Consider the following 16,997-nt stretch of genomic DNA (forward strand, 5'->3'; position numbering starts at 1 on the left):
GCAACAATCATTATTGCCCCCTCCCCCCACCCCCTCCCCGCCCCATGACTGCCACCTCAGATTCTCTCACTTCCACAGGGCAACAGTGCCCCTCATCTCTCCAATCATAAGTTATTGCTCAATACAGCACCCTCCTGAGATCAGCGCCCCCTCCAAAGTCCAGCGCCCAGTGCGGCCGCACCGGTCACACTGCCCTAAAGCCGGCCCTGCATTAGGTTGCAGCAGCTTGTTTCCACACTGCCACCTAAGTGTCCGCAGGGAATAGCAACAGGACAGGAGTCACTCCTGAACCCGGAATTCGCCACCCTGGGATTTCAGAGGATGGGACTAGGAGAAGAAGCTGTACCGCTAAGAGATCAGTGACTGAAGTTTCTAGCCCTGCATGCAGCAGGAAATTTTACAGCTGTGTTGAAGGGGTTCTTTTTAAGCATTTTATCCTTCTTTTGCAAAAATGTTCGCCAACGTCTCACGTGACATAGCTGGTGAATTAAAATATAAATAAAATGAGCATTGTTGCAAACTGGCATGCTTTTCAGCTTTGCACATCCCCTCCATCTTGCCCCTGCTGATATAAGCAGCCATCTCTCTGTCGATCTGTTGATTATATGTGATGCATTTCGAGAGAATACATTGTCTGTGATAGCTAAAGTATGATGCGTTTTGTGATAATTCACTTTTAAATACTTATACGGTTTTAACCCAGTTAATTTAGCAATTTTTATTTTTCAGATGGCTTATAAACTGACCTTCATAGCAGTACTCTTTTGTTCTGTTTCGAATGGACTTGCACAACAAGGTACTGAATTTTCCCTTTATCAGGGTGGGTTAAGTAGAAGTTCATTATACATGGTAGTATTAGGGTATGTGCTGGGCTATTTTTAATATCATAATTGGATATTGTTTAAAAAACTAACATATGTTATGTTACATATTGTCGTATATTTTGAAAAAACGAAGCTCTAGCAGGTTTGCCTAGCGCCCTCAGTCCTAGTTGTAAGCGAAGGAGGCAGCAAATGTGTGTTCAAGGAATTCTTGTGCCTGTACGAATCCCTTGATTGACCCTAATGCACCTTGCTGCTTAGGGGGGACCTCCTTAGTAAGGACTTACTTTCCGAGTTTGAGGCTGTTTTGGAGTGCAAGGGGGGTACCGCAAGGGAGCCCCCAGTACATGGGATCATACTTCCAATGCTGGAATTGGTGTTCAGGTAGGATTCCAACTTATTTGATAGCAAACATGACTGGATTTGTTGCAGCCACTATATAGTTAGACATATCGTAATGACTGATATCCACTATATGTATTAAAATAGGTGACCGCACTTGCATAGCCTGGAGAATCAACTCCGAGGTTTTTATGGGGGGCCCTGCTCATACAGGGGCACCCTCACACTTATACCCAAGCACCCTGCCTATATATGTATGGATATATATATATATATATATATATATATATATATATATATATATATATATATATAAACAAAGTCCTGCAAAGCGACTCCTCACATCACCATCAGGAACAGATCTCCAAGACACCAAGAGTTTGATTCAAAAAGGTGGCTTTATTTTTCCCTCGCCATCGGCATGACGCGTTTCGGCCGTCACAAAACGGCCTTGATCACATGGCCTCAAATTACCAATGGGGGTGTTTATATACTGTGTAAAAAAAAAAATATATATATATATATATATATATATATATATATATATATATATACACATATATATATATATATACGTATATAACTAAACCTTTCAGGAAATGATAGAACTCAGGGGTTTGCCAATGTTACCATATGACAGCTACCTATCTGGCTCCTTTTTCTTTCCTTTTCTGCTTGTTTCTCCTCCTTTTTTCCCTTAAGGACAAAATTTAGAGTTTAATTTGTAATATTAGTTGAAGTACTTTTTCTTCAAATTCAAAAAACAAAATACCCAACAAAACTAGAAAATTTAGCTTCAGACAAGCTGTCTTGCCCATACCTTCCTTTAAAAATAACAGATCGTTGGGTGAGGCCAGCAAGATGGCTGACACCTTTAGAATCCTCTAGCTGGGGTCACGCATAAATATCCTGTAGAAAACCTTGCATCAGATAATTATACCCGTGCGGAACTGTAGAGGCAATCCTGAGCTGCCTGCATGATGAGTTGAGGCTGAGACTCCTCAAGGAGAGTTCAATGATGTGAAAGCAGGACCCAGCTGACTGATGGAACCTGCCAATAAACAAGTACTGAGTTGCAGATTCTGGAAGGTAATGTCTGGATTGGCCACTACCTGGGAAGGACAGGCAGATCTATAAATTGCCAACCTAGTGTAGACTGATGGAATAACCCCGACTTGTCCCAGTGGCAAATCTCCTTTAACATGGCGAAAGGGAAGGCTGGGAAGCCTGTGCATACCAACAAGCTTGCCCACTACCTATATCTATAAATGCATATAATTGAGTATGTTAATGGTAACATGTCTGAGACAAAGTTGGTTCAGCACAATGATGGAAAATTATTTATTTCCTTGCGTGGGTTCCTTTTAATGTGACGTATACTGTCGCAGTCCATCATTACTTACTTAGATTATATTCAGTTGATACTTTAACAGACTCATATTTTAATCTGTCGGTGCTTAAAAGTTTAACTCATATATTTTTTTTATTTTTTTTTGCAAAAATAGGTGACAGCAAGTGTCTAAAAGCGAATGCAAAGTCGTGTGGAGAATGTATACAAGCAGGGCCAAACTGTGGGTGGTGTACAGATTTGGTGAGTTGTTTATTTTTGTAATATATACATTGTATTGCTGTCATGTGTTGAACATTGTACCTTACAAAACCTCTCCTATATTTCTCTGAACAAATCATCTGTGTAAGTGTATACATGTATATTATAGTCTGCAATATGCACTATGTAGTTAGGCGACAGTTGCAGTTAAAAGGAAGGCAATTTTAATGCCTAACAAATTAGCCAAACCTGGTCTAACTTTTCTAGAATAGCGCCTTCAGCAACCTTTGAATTTTTGAAAGAGTTTTTGGAAGCGGGAGAGGTGGAGGCAGGGTTTTCAATTGAGATGCCTAGAAGGTTTTTACAAGTACACAGCAAGATTTTCTTGGCAGGATGAGATCAAACCCAGGAGAAAGATAACTCACCCCAGCTTTGCCTCCTTTTGTGGATTGATATAAATCTTTACAGTAGTTTTTGAAATATTCAATGAAATATTTTTTTTACTATTTATACATAACTCTTTTGGTCCTCGAAGCTCAAGAAAACAAAATGTCTGGGTTGAGGGGGTGACCGGGGAAGCACATCTCTCAGAGTGGTGCAATAGCCCCATATTAAAAAACAAAAGGGACAACACAATAAGAAGTTCTTAAACTTGCTCTCTTGGTCGCCAGTAGGTAGTTATAGTTAGGACCTATTATCCATAGGAAAAGCGTTTTTTCTTTTCCAAATAACTGGCGCCGGTTGACGAATCTTCGCGAAATTTTCATGGGGCTCTCCGGTCAGCTCCTGTTGTGAAAGTTTTGGGGTGATTTGGCAAGCAGGGGGGGGGAGAAAAAAGGGGGGGTCCCATAACGTGTTTTCTCATGTTAATTTCCATAGGAAACTTTAGACACGGCTACAGCCCGAACTGCTGAACGGAATTACACCAAATTTGGCAAAAACATAGCCCTTGGTTCAGAATGAACTCTTTTTGTTAAATGGTGTAAATCCGTTCCGTAGTTCCTGAGAAATTTAACAAAAAGAGGTAAAAAAATGCATTTTCCATACCAAACTTTAGACACGGCTATAGCTTGAACTGCTGAACGGAATTACACCAAATTTGGCATGAAGGTAGCACTTGCCTCAGAAAGAACTCTTTTTCTTAAATGGTGTAAATCCATTCAGTAGTTGCTGAGATAATAAAAAAATAAAAGTTCTGATATATAGAGGCGCAGTGGATCCGCGCACCCTCCCGATCACGAGGAGAGTGATCGGGAGGTCATCAGTGATGTCATGAGTGATGTCACTGACCATGTCATGAGTGATGTAATATGTGACGTCATCAGCAGCGCATTGCGGGAGCGCGAGTTATAGTTAGCTGAACTAACTATAACAGGGAAATTTCTATGGTTTTGTACGAGTGAAATGTCCAACTAACTATAACGCCCCTGAAACCTGCGTTTTTTTCAGTGAATTTCTAAAGTTTTTTAAATGCTAATTTCTAACTATAACGTGCCTGAAACCCATGGTTTTTTCAGTGAATATATATATATATATATATATTTAGGTATATCTCTATATATTCAACACACTCGTTCACTCTTATAAAACAGGTTCGCACACGCTCCGGTTCGCTTCCAAATGGCTTTTATTGTGGCTTCGGGTGATGCGTTTCGACTCGACCATCTGTCAGAACCCAATAGTCTTCGCAGGAGCAAACAGCCCCTATTCCGAATGCCGGCCCACCGGTGCCGTTGCGCTTCCCACAGAGCAATGTCACCAATAGGGGGGAAAAGGGGAATGGGAAGAGAAGAGAAGAGAAGAGAAGAGAAGAGACACTCCTCAAACAGCTACCACCCTCAGTGTGCTTCTGGGGATTATTCTATGTTGAGGTTCCTTCAGCCTTGGGGTGCCTAATACACAGAGGGAGAGAAACTTAAATACCACAACAATTCTCTACTTGTATCAATCGTTAATTCACACTAGACCAGATTGTTCCCTACCAGCAATTATAGGAGTATAAGCCTCTCTTCTGTATTATTGAGTTAGTCTACACTACTCATGTGCAACAACAGAATCTATCTGCAATAGAGAAAACAGATTATGGACTTGGATTCTGTTGTCTCTCCCTTGAGTATTACTTGCTTATTCCAGAACTATACCTTCTAACTCTAATTACATTCGTTGGTTCGATTTCCATCCTATGATATACACAGATATATATATGCACAAGTCTTTACAGATAATAATCCTCAAGACATCTGCAGTCTTTTGCCAGTGTTATATGTCCTCTATTTGAAGTGCGCAAAAGGGGACAAGGAAGGTAAAAAAGGGAGGAAAAGGTAAGGGAAAGCGCAAGAGGAAGGACAGTGCCAAAATGGATTGAAAGTACCTGGCTAACTGACAGGACGCTGTGTTGCTTCCTTGGAGTAGTCTTACTTGGAGAAGTACCTTCGACAAAGTAGTATTCTGTCTCACCAGGAATTCTCACTCGACGAGGGCTCACCGTCTCAGCTTCCAAAAGTGATCTTTCTCAACTGTTTGAAGCAGAGTAGGCTTATTCCCTACCAGAAAATTGACTCTTTGAGGCTGAAATGATACTTTAGTCTTTAAAGATGTGGCGCAACCCTCACCACAGGAAGCGGAATCTCTCCTTACCGCTAACGTGAAATTCTCAGGAAAACCGTTCTCTCACGCACTTCTCAAAATGCGGAGAAACGGTTCCGAAATGATATTACCAGCAAAACTCAATTGAAGTGCGCAGCTGAAGCCGCGCGCACTGCCCTTGTACACTAGACTGCTCAGGTGTTTCAAAATGTGCAGAGTAACCTTGACAAAGCGGTGGCCATCTTGTAACGGTCAATTATTATTCAATGTTATACAAACAATTGACCATATTTGGTTTGACTATGACTCTGGTTCTTCTTTTTAGGGCACAATGTGAAGGCTTATTCCATAATGTGGCAACTGTGAATTTCCTGACACCAACTCCGTGGTCTTTTTCACCAACCATATATAGTGTTTTGATGGCATTGACCATTTGGTTTCTTGTCCATTCTTCCGTATTCTTCCGTATTGGAGTATCTTTCATAGATTCACATGCTTGAATCATCCCCGTCCTTAAGGTGGGAATCCCACTGTATATTCTAAAACAGTAGCAGTAATTAACATAGCATACAGTGGCAAAATACATTGAATTTAATATCTTATCCACTTCATTTAAAAGGTTCCAAACTCCAGCCAGTCAGATGCCAGCACCCTTTAGAATGCTGTGAGCAGAGGCATCTTCCCTCAGATTATTACTGCATGCCGTGTGATAGGGAGTCTCTTTTGGCTCTGCTCAGTTCTTTTGATTTAGTTATTCCAGATTACTTTAGCTGTGTTCCAGTATGTCAGAACTCATGAAGAAAGGACTCTTTAGACCTTATGGGACCTGCAGAAAGAAGAAGCTGCACTCGGAAGATCCACATAGAAGGTATATCTACTGCCTTTATCCCACCCACAAGGTGAAAGTCTGTAAAATCTGTAGGACCTTTCTACTAAAACTGTCAAAGATCATGAGGGAAGACTTTTGATTTGGCTTCAGGAACTTAAAGCAAAAACCGGCGTTATTTCTGAGGAAGAAGATAGAGAGTGATCTGTTTACTCACAGAAACACAAAAAGAGAGACCACACCATGGGTCACCTCAGGGACACAGAAAAACCTTTAAAAAGTCCCACTGTGGGTCTACAAAAGGCTCCTCTCATGAGGGAAAGAGAGATAGGGCTTCTTCAGACTCTAAATCTGAACCTATTACTCCATCTGTAGCCCTGGCATTAATGTCTGATAGATCCTTCTCTGAAACAGTCATTGGAAAGCACAAACCTACTGGAAAAATATTGTCGACGACAGCAATGCCGCTGAAATCGTCGTTGATTGCAGTAAAAACGAAGGTATCAATGACTGCTGCTATAACGTCCAAAATCATCCCAGCAACAATCACCATACCATCGACGACGTCCACCTCACCAACGAAGACCACCTCGGTGACATAGACCACTTAGTTGACAACCACCACCTCCTCGTTGACAGAAACCGCCTTGTTGACGACAACAGTTACATCGATGGGAAATGTACCGACTACGTCAAGGACCACGTCGACTACCACGTCGACGAAGACCTCTTCAACAAGACTGTGGACTACGAAACTCACTGAAAAGTTTTATTCGTCTGTGTTGAAAGCAAAGCCTAAGAAACCACATATGCTGATCTTGACCACACCATCGATGACTCTTTCAATAAGACTATTATCAACCCCAGATAGTGTTCGCCCAGAGATTACATCATCCAGCAAGGTGTTGTCAGAACCCTTGACTCTCCACAGAGACAGATCTGGTGCTGGCCCCAAAGCCCACCCTCCAGTGCCACCAGCCTGAATTCATTCAGTCTAGTGTCACCAGCAAGGGGGAAAGGGGAATGGGACAGAGAAGAGACAACTCCTGCCCGGTTGCTGGACTCCCTCAGACCAACCTCGTCTGTTTAGCTATGTCTTCTGTACTCTATGCTGTCTTCTATGTAAGGGAATACCTAAGGTATACATTATAACAACAATATAATCAATATTCTTAAAGAATCACAGTTCTTTTTAATCTGTATATTAAACTGACACCTTTTTGCCTAACTTTTCTGAGTTATTGCCTCTCTTCTGAAAATAACGTAACTTGTCTTTTATATTGCTAATGATAGACTCAACAAGAGTTCATATTTCTGTAGCCTTTTAGTCTTTTTCTTTTGCAAATTTGATCTTGTTTCATAACTTCTTTGTTTAGCAAATTTTTTTTTTTTTTCTTTTTTGTGTAAGACCTTTATTAACATAAAGTAGTATACACTGCATGAGCCTACAACCCGGAGGCCGGCTCGCCACTTTACTATGTTCGTTTAGTACTATCGTAGTTAGACATGAAAATCAATATGTAAACGTCAGATAAAACCGTCCCTTATGTTCCAATCAGGACTCGTAGTGTACAATCGATATGAGTCTTACATTTTGTAATTTTATCAACCAAACTCCAACCTCCCCAACTTAAGACCTCTCATTGCTCTCATTTACAACCTATACAGTGATCTGAACAGTGTTCCAAAATTTCCCCAAGGCAGCTGTCAGGCGCCGTACCTCTCATAGCAGTCATTCACATTCCAGTGTTACCCGTACAGCAACTAGCCCTCCCCATCTTCTTGTAAAGAATTTAGATAGTCCGACAAAAAGCTCCATACATCCTTAGGCCTCGATTTTACAGGCAAGTCCTCCTCATATGTTTGTAGTTTAGCCCTACAAGTGGACATATCATGCAACCACACTTTTGTAGTCGGCACTCTACGACTGTGCCAGCATTGCGCCACCTGTTTTTTGGCTAATAGTAGCGCGATAGCACAGAATTTGCGTTTCAGCGCTCTGAATTGGGGTACAATACCAAGCAGACAGATCTGTGGTGTGCAGTGCACCTCATCTTCCAGCATGGCCGAGAGCGCGGTAGTGACCTCCTCCCAGTAATTCGCAACCCTCTCACACTTCCATGCCAAATGTGCAAAGTCCGCCCCCTCCCTGTTACAGAGCTTACATTTGTCGTCCTCTTGAAGCCCATATTTGCGCATTTTCACCGGTGTGTAATAACTTTGGTGTAGGAACTTGAAATGAATAATTCTTAGGTTCCCGTTTGGTGTTAGTATCTGTGTCAGTGTGCATGAGTTGTACCATTCCACCTCTGACAGTGGTGTATCTAGTAGTGCATCCCATCTCTCCTTAGCTTTAAGCGTGTGGCCTGCTATGTCCGATTGAGCAGCAGTGTAAAGTCTGGATACCAAGTGAGACAGATCATTCGCGGTGATCAGCATTTGCAATGGTGCTAGAGTTTCAGGCTCCTGAGGGAATGAAGGGTAATGGCCTTTTAATGCCCTTGTCAATCTGTAATATGTGAAGCGGAACATAAGAGTCGGATTTTGAATATAGTCCAAGTTATCAAGTTCTACAAATGTGCCTCCTTTAAATAGGTCACCCATTTTGTCGATACCAGCTCTAGACAGCAGCGACATCCCCACCTTCTCGCTAGTGACTGATAAAGCCTGATGGTGTTGTAGTGGCATGTTCGGTGCATATAATGGGGCCTTGTGAGCCAGTTGCCCTAGTTTACTCCATGCCTTAATCGTGGTGTCCACCGTGTTGATGTCCTTTGAGTGGAGCGGAGGTTTCGTGTGTGACAGTATCGCAGACAGGGGGACTGGATGCGCATCTCCCTCCTCGATGGCCACGTGTGTGATGTAGGGGACCTCATGGTACCAGTACGCTGCGTATTGTGCCTGGGCACAGAGGTAATACAGGAGAAAATCAGGCACCCCAAAACCGCCTTTTGCTATCGGGAGCGTTAGTGTCTGTAGGTCAATGCGAGCCTGCTTACCCGCCCAGATTAAGGTTAGTACCAGGGATTTTATGCGTCGAAAGACCTCCCGCGTAGGCGTGATGGGTATGTTGTTAAAGAGATATAACAACTTGGGCAAGATGTTCATTTTTACGATCGCTATTCGATCAGCTATGGATAATGGCAGGTGTATCCATCAACGGACTTTGTCGTCCAGTTTGGTGAGTACTACTCCATAATTCGCACGCATGACTTCGTCTGGGTCCCTGTGGAACATGACTCCTAGGTAGCGAATCGGGTCCTGCTGCCACTCTAGTGGGTAATCTATTGCAAAGGAACCAGTGGAATCGGTGAGGGGTATGAGCGAGGACTTGGACCAATTTATCGCCAATCCCGAGTGGCCCCCAAATCGGATGTACTCCCTGAGGAGCGGGTTCAGATGTATTTCTGGATCGCGAACATAGAGCAACATGTCGTCAGCGTAGAGCGATATGTGCAGTGGTCTAGACACAAACTGCAACGCCGACTCCTTGTAATTTTGACGCACTATGCACGCCAGTGGCTCTAACGCTAGTGCGAAAAGCAGGGGTGACAGGGGGCAACCCTGTCTTGTTCCCCGCCCAATGTCAAAGGGGGCTGAAACATACCCATTGATCCGGACCCTCGCACACGGTTTAGTATACAGCAAAGAAATCCACTGGACAAATCTTTTAGGAAATCCCATCCTATTAAGGACGGTCAACATATAACGCCATTCTATTGAATCGAACGCTTTGGCGGCGTCGAGCAGTACCGCTACAGCTTTAACCGAGGGTTTTAAATGGTGCGCCAGAGCAAACAAGGATCTGGTGTTATGCGAGGTGGATCTTGTGGGAACAAACCCCGCTTGGTCCGGGAGCACTAGGCGAGTCATCAGTGGGGACAATCTGACAGCCAGCAACTTTGCAAGTATTTTCGAGTCCACGTTTATTAGGGATAGGGGTCTGTAGGAGTCGCAGCTTTCCGGATCTTTGGTCGGTTTGAGGAGTGCAATGATCATAGCCTCCCGCAGAGTGGGGGGGAGCAGTGACACCTCAAAGGAGGTGCCATACATGTCTACCAAGTGTGGGGCAATGATATCCACAAATTTCTTGTAAAATTCGGATGTGTACCCATCCGGGCCCGGAGCCTTACCATTTGGGAGCGAGGCGATCACCTCAGTGACCTCCTCGACTGTGATCGGCCGAGCCAGATATTCCCGATGGGCATCTGATAGCCAGCCAATCGCTACATCATGGAGGTATTCGTATGTTTCCTCAGCAGTAGCTGTTGGTTGAGATTGATATAGTGTGCTGTAAGATTCTACAAAACATTTGACTATGTCTGCTGAGTGCGTTTGAACTACCCCTGCTCTTGATTTGACCCGGAGTATCGCCTGGTGCCCCCGTCCTTCACATATTTTCTGCGCCAGTACTCGCCCTGGCCTGCCCCCTTCTCCAAAAGCCCTGGCTGCATGTTTGCGATCTAGATATTGGACTTCCGACGCCAAGAAATCAGCATGTTCTGTGTGTAAGTCGCGCAATTTGGGTAACAACAATATGTCCTGTGTGTTTTCATATTGCAATTCCAGGTCCCTCATCTGTCTTTCGCAGCGGCGAATCTGGCATCCGATGTCTTTGAGCACACCTACGGTAGTGCCAATGCAGACGCCCCTTATCGTGGCCTTGAAGGCTTCCCAGAGAAGACATGGGTCGTCAGTAGTTTGCGCATTATTAGCGAAGTAGTCCTTGATCGCCTTCGTCAGGGTGTCGACATATACAGGGTCTGTGAGGGCCTAGGAGTTAAATCGCCATTGGAAGGGGAGGGGGTGTGTAATGCGGTATGTCCAGCTGTAATAGTACCGGGTTGTGGTCCGACAATGTGCGTGGCAGCACCTGTACCGTACGTGCCCATAGTGCAACCTCCTTGGAGCCCAGCCAGTAGTCCAGTCTGGACCAACTATTGTGTGATGCGGTGATGTGAGTAGCGCCAGGATCGTTAGTGTGTTGCAGTCTCCAGATATCTGCTAACGCCAGATCTTTCATCATGTGACCCATCATAAGCCTTGCCTGTTTGTGCTGTTCCACAGATTGGGAGGATCGGTCTAGTCCGTCCTGCAGTGTCACGTTCCAGTCCCCCCCACATAAAATGTGTGTGCCAGTGTGTTTCTGCAAGTGCCCCCAGACTTCTCGATAAAAGTCAGGTGCGTCAATATTCGGGCCATATATGTTGAAGAGTGTTATGTGTTGCCCCCTCAGTTTGCCTGTCACCAGCACATACCTGCCAGCTGGGTCTTGTGTCACAAGTCTCTCTTCGAAGGTTACCCCTTTCTTGATCAATATGAGCACCCCCCGGGAGTAGGATGAGTATGAGGCTCTGTATGACGATCCCGCCCATCTCGACCCCAGTGTAGCGTGAGTATGCGGTGCCAGGTGCGATTCCTGCAGGAATGCAATGTCAATATTCCATCTGGTGAGACTGGCAAATACTTGCCTGATTTTCTGTGGGCGTGAGAAGCCCCGTATATTCCATGTAAGGACTTTTAGTCCGTTCCTGCTTTCATTTCTAGAACCTGGCGTACCCATTTGATACAACACCATTCATTCCTGCACACGCAAGCAATCCGCCCTGCTCCCGACCCCATCCAGTACCATGCTCGTCATATGCACTCTCAAGTCCCAACAAGATAGTTACGTATAGTGTATAGATTTGCAATGTCTCCGGTCTTTGTAAACAGTTAAGCATCCCCCCCCCCAAGACCCTCCCACTCCAGCAACCCCAACCTGCCGAAGCCTCACCCTTACAGAGCACAACTCCCCCAACCATTTAACCAACAACTTGGTGCTCATAGCAAAACTCGTGTAGGGTTGTACCCTTATGGAGGTCCGCTATAGGCACAACACACCACCCGATGTACAGGTGCGGGCGATATTAACTAGAATCAAACAGAAACGCAAAATATGTGTCCATTAATCCACAATTCCACTTTCTCATTACCATCCCTCCACTGGGCGCAGGCAGTGAAGCAGACCTAAAGGATACATAGCCTCACCCCGCAATGTACAGACGTGTAGCAAAGGGGCCAATCCCATCTAAAGCAGCGTTCCGCCCTCCCCGCTCTTTGTAATTGCCCGGTTACACTTAATAAAGGATCCCAGCAGCCTGTGTGGGCTCTGACACCACTATTAGTTCACGACTCGCAATGTGGGTTGGACCGTGAAGTCCAATGTTTTGCGACTTTCTAATCTATCCCCTTCCAGTTCTGAGGGTTTGTGAGCATAGAGTACACCAAAGGACCTGACCCATTGCCCTCAGTAGCGGCAGCAGTATCAGCGCCATACGGCCGTGGTGTCTGACTTCCATCGGGTAAAGTCTGGCAGCCAAGTGCAAATATGAGCGTTCGTGACAGGTCCGGGCAGGATCGGGCTATAGTCCCAGTTATTTCAGCTGATCCCTATCCCTGCACCGCCCAATGCAAAATTCAAAATGCCAATATCTCACCTCAAGTAGTCTCACATCAACAAACCTTGCACAGTCAGCCGAAAGTGGCAGTGTAGTAGTACATCGCGGTCGTTTGTGCGGTAGCCCCTACCGCTGTGTGGAGCCCGAGTGTCCTGGGCGCATCAGTCGGAGTCTCTGTTCTGGTCATGCCTGGCTTCCGATCTCGACTCACGCTGTATTTTCTTGACCAGTTCGAGGGCCGCCTTGGGTGTCGTCAGCACGATCGTCTGCTCCTTCCACACCACTCGCAGCCGGGCAGGATACAACATAGAATACCCAACGTTTAATTCTCGTAGCTTAGCCTTTACTGCGGTGTATTCTCTACGTGCCTGCTGAACAGCGACCGTGTGATCAGGGTAGAACTCCAGGGTGTTGCCCTGGTGAGTGATTTTGCCCTTTTCCCTTGCAAGCCTGAGGATCACGTCCCTGTCCCTGTAATTGAGGATCCTCGCTACTATCGGTCTGGGCGCAGCGCCTGGCGGTGGTTTGGGGACCAGCGACCTATGAGCTCGTTCCACAATGAAGATCTGCGATAGGGCTTCCGCTCCAAAGATATCCTTACAGAGCCCCTCCACGTAATGTTCCATACGGCCTGTGTTGGTTGATTCTGGCAGGCCCGCGATGCGCACGTTATTGCGCCTCGAGCGCGCTTCCAAATCCTCCTCCTTTGCTTTTATTACCTCCAGTATGCGCTCCATTTCCGTGCATTTTGAGGTGGACGTTCGCGCTTCATCTTCGACCGCTGAGATCCTGGTTTCGGCTTCATCCAGGCGTTCGCCGTGCTTTTCTTGTCGGGCAGCCATGCCATCCATCCTGCATGTCAGATTGTCCAACTTCCCGTTGATGTCCTGTAGGTTTGATTGAATCGCCAGTAGGATCTTCTCCACGTTGTTAGTTGGTGGCGATCCCGAAGATCCGCCGGTTTCCGCTGTGTCGTCTACTGGTTTAGTCCCCTTCCTATTATCAAAGGAGAGTTTTGGCTGCTGTTTATCCGGCTTACCCATTGCGGCGGGCGGCGAAAGCACCTTCCACAGCTTAGGTCTAGACGCCCTCGTTACTCTGGTCGACGTCGCCGTGTTTCCTCTTTGGTGGTAGGTAGCAGCTGCACGTGGTGGCTAAGTCGCTCCCAAGGTGGCCAGTCCCGGTTGTATTAATCCTGCAGTCAAGGACTATAGAAGGAGTGTGGACCGGCCAGTGCCGCAGTGTTGTAAGGCGTGGGAGAGGGTCGCTCTCGTGTTTGTTGGGGGAGGGCGCTTCGCAGTCAGCCCAGCCGGAGTCCCAGCTCCCTGGTTGCGTGGTCTCTTGCCCCCAATGCCTGGTAGCTCACTAGTCCCTCGTGACACAGATCTCCAGACCGGTGGGTGATAGAAGGTCTCCAATGCGCTGTGTCCCGTTTAAACGCGCATTGTAGCATGACCAGTCCTCCTCCCCGCCTACCCGCCGTTAGTGAGCTCCGTTATCTGAGCATTTGCCCGCCGGCGCTAGTCCGCCGAGTGCGCTGTACCTGGAAGGGGCGCCGCCATCTTGTCAGGCAACCGGCCGATGCGTGAGCGGACACCGCCGCTAGTGTTCGGGGTTGAAGCAGTGCGGACTCGCCCCCTGGCCCTGGCAGTCCGTGGGCACCTACAGGTGCTGTTGCGGGGCTACCCGGCCAGTCCGTTGCCGATCGTGTGTTGCTCGCGGCATACCTTCAGATGTCCGCCGGCCATTTTGTCAGGCAGTCCGGTGCGTGTTACAAGGATCTCGGTTTTTCTCCTTGTTGTGAGGGCAGCGGCCGTCTCCGCAAATGTCCAGGTCTGATCCACATCTTCCTGCACCCGATCGTAGTCGCGCAGGGTGGGTTGGTGGGGTTTTAGTGGCAATGAATCACATCGTGTGATATCGCCCGGCGGAGCTGCAGTTCAGGCAGCCATTCCGCTGTGCGCCCCCTAGCGCCTCCTTCTTGTTTAGCAAATTAGATTTTGTTTCATATATTCTTTCTTTAGGTCTTTAGGCTGTAGCCAACTTGTCCCTTGGAACTACTGTTGTATTGTGGTTCGCTACAATTATTTACAAGAGTCTGTCTGAATGCCTTTAATCCTTAACTATTAGGAACAAGGAAGGAATGAGTGGAAAGAGAAAGACTGGGAAAATGCGGCAAAGTTATTTCTACAGGGCAGCCTTTGGCATATAACTATATACAAAAGTCTTTGAATGAGTCTTTGCTCCTACGATTTCCTCTTGGCTTTTCAAACATGAAATTGCACACTGAGTACTCAAGAAATATGCCTTGCTCACCTTGAATGATGTTGGTAGCTTCAAGTTTATGACTGGTAAAAGAAAACTGAACTCACTTGACCTTCCTGAAGCTACGGTTCCCTCTTTGAAGAATCTGAGCCGCTGGTTGTCACTCAGTGTTGAGCTCTGTGCAATTGACAGACTTGCGGAAAACCCAGAGTTTCTGAAGCAGCTGCGCGGGTCCAGGATGTTACTTCAATGATTCACTCTCAGCATGACGTCACTATAGCCTTGAAAATGAGGATTTGCAGTACTCAAACTCTTTTCTGCCACCCAGGAAAAGCTCAGACAAAAGTAGAAAGGGAAACCTTTCCCTTACATTAAACCCGGATTTGATTTAGGAGATTACCGTTGAGACATTTATCTCCTCACAAGGTTACATTGAAGTGTGCAGTTTAGAATGTCTACTAAGCTGAACCAGGAGATTCTAAGATCGTGAGTAAACCAGATGCCTCATATTCATGAACTAAAATGGCGGCCATCTTACACTACCTTTCAAATTTACTAACCGTCTATGGTTTTTCCAATGACTGATCATTGGACATCGGAAACACAGATTACTTTTCTGACGGACTCCGCCTCTCCTCTTTCCTTGCCTTACAAAAGTACCAATATTTGCAGTCCTGACAGGTGTTGCCATTACCCCCAAGCCACTTGCTAGATGTTGACAAATCAGATAAAGATGATCAGGAACTTTTTGATGCAGTTCACAGTCCTTCTAAGTTGCATATTAAATAACGAGATGATAAAGATAAATGGGATTATTACGAGCCCATTTCTCAAGGGCAACAATATGCAGAGCAGTACCACCACTTTGCTCCTCCTTCAACACCATAGGGTATGGCTCAAGTTCCTGCTACTTTAGTCCAGAATTTACAAAGCATGCTCCAGGACTACTACAAGTGCTTCCCAACACCAGCCGGAGCGCAACTGTCAACCTACAGGTGCACCGACTCCTGCACCCAAGTTACAAGACCCTATTCTGCTTCCACTTACTCCGAGTATGACTCCAAAGGCCCACATTGCCATGCCTACTCGAGATGACCCATCATCTACAGACGATTACAATGGAGATAGGGAGGAAGGAGAGATTCCAGACAACCAAACTATGACCAATGAATGTGACAATTATCTTATACCACTGCCAGCACCGCAACCAGTGGATTCTGCACAGGAGGACATTGGTGGGTTCCACAAGCTCATGGAAAGGGTGGCTAAGCTTTTTCAGTTCCTGATCACTGTCAAGCTGTCGGATTGTTTTCTGTACTACTTTAAAGAACAGTCTAGAAATACTGTTGTCAATTATATGTGGGAAGAAGGAGTAAAAATAATGAAGACGCCAGCAACCGTCACGCCAGTTCTTCCCAGAATTGACAAAAAATATAAATCGCCCGAAATTTCGCCTGCTTATCTCATAGGACATCCGAAACCAGACTTGAAATTACACAGGCTGCACAATGCCGATCAAAACATCCCTCCACTACAATCTGTACTCCGCCTGACAGAGAGGGCAGGCAACTTGACAATATTGGAAAGAGAATTTCAGTAATGTTCATGCAGCAAATTCTCTGCCTATTCTGGGCAGAAATGATCGCCAGATATGGTTGGACATCATCAGATAATCTAGATTTTTTGCCAGAAGACAAGCAAGCAGAAGCCACAAAGATTTTACAAGAAGGGCAAAGATCCACCTTAGAGATAATACACGTCGTTATGGACATTGCCTCTATTGGATTTTAGCAACGATCAGGATCAGCAGTTCTCAGACACCAGGGCTGGTTCAAGGCTACATCGTTCCGGCCTGAAGTTCAGACAAAGATTTTAGACATGCCCTACGATGGTGGTGCTCTATTTGGGAAGCACGTCAATGACGCCTTGCAGGCAATAAAATTTGAAACTTAGACAGGTCGGTCCCTAAGAAACCTCCAGTTCCGGAAAACACCTTTTTATTGAGTTTTTGGGCGAGGAACGTATTCTTATCGAGACGGAAACCAGAGGTATCAACAAAAATCCTTCCAGCAGCCCTTTTGTTCTGTCTACCAGCAGCACCAGCCATATCAAGCAGTGGCAGCCTACTGTAAGCAACAACCAAGGAGAAGACAAACCGCTTCAGCCAA

At 45.8% G+C, this 16,997-nt stretch overlaps 1 protein-coding gene across 4 annotated transcripts in view; it reads left to right on the forward strand.

Annotated features, from left to right (window-relative positions):
* Window positions 1–16,997, forward strand: part of LOC147688704 (integrin beta-1-like) — a 337,537-nt gene that overhangs the window by 19,390 nt on the left and 301,150 nt on the right. For all 4 annotated transcript variants that reach the window (XM_086941546.1, XM_086941547.1, XM_086941545.1 and 1 more), the window contains exons 2-3: window positions 730–796; window positions 2,669–2,754. In XM_086941546.1, the coding sequence (XP_086797672.1) occupies window positions 730–796; window positions 2,669–2,754 (153 nt within the window). The remainder of the gene's footprint in view (window positions 1–729; window positions 797–2,668; window positions 2,755–16,997) is intronic.

The sequence above is a fragment of the Lissotriton vulgaris genome, chromosome 10 (assembly GCF_964263255.1).
Source record: "Lissotriton vulgaris chromosome 10, aLisVul1.2, whole genome shotgun sequence".
In the NCBI taxonomy this organism is placed as follows: domain Eukaryota; kingdom Metazoa; phylum Chordata; class Amphibia; order Caudata; family Salamandridae; genus Lissotriton; species Lissotriton vulgaris.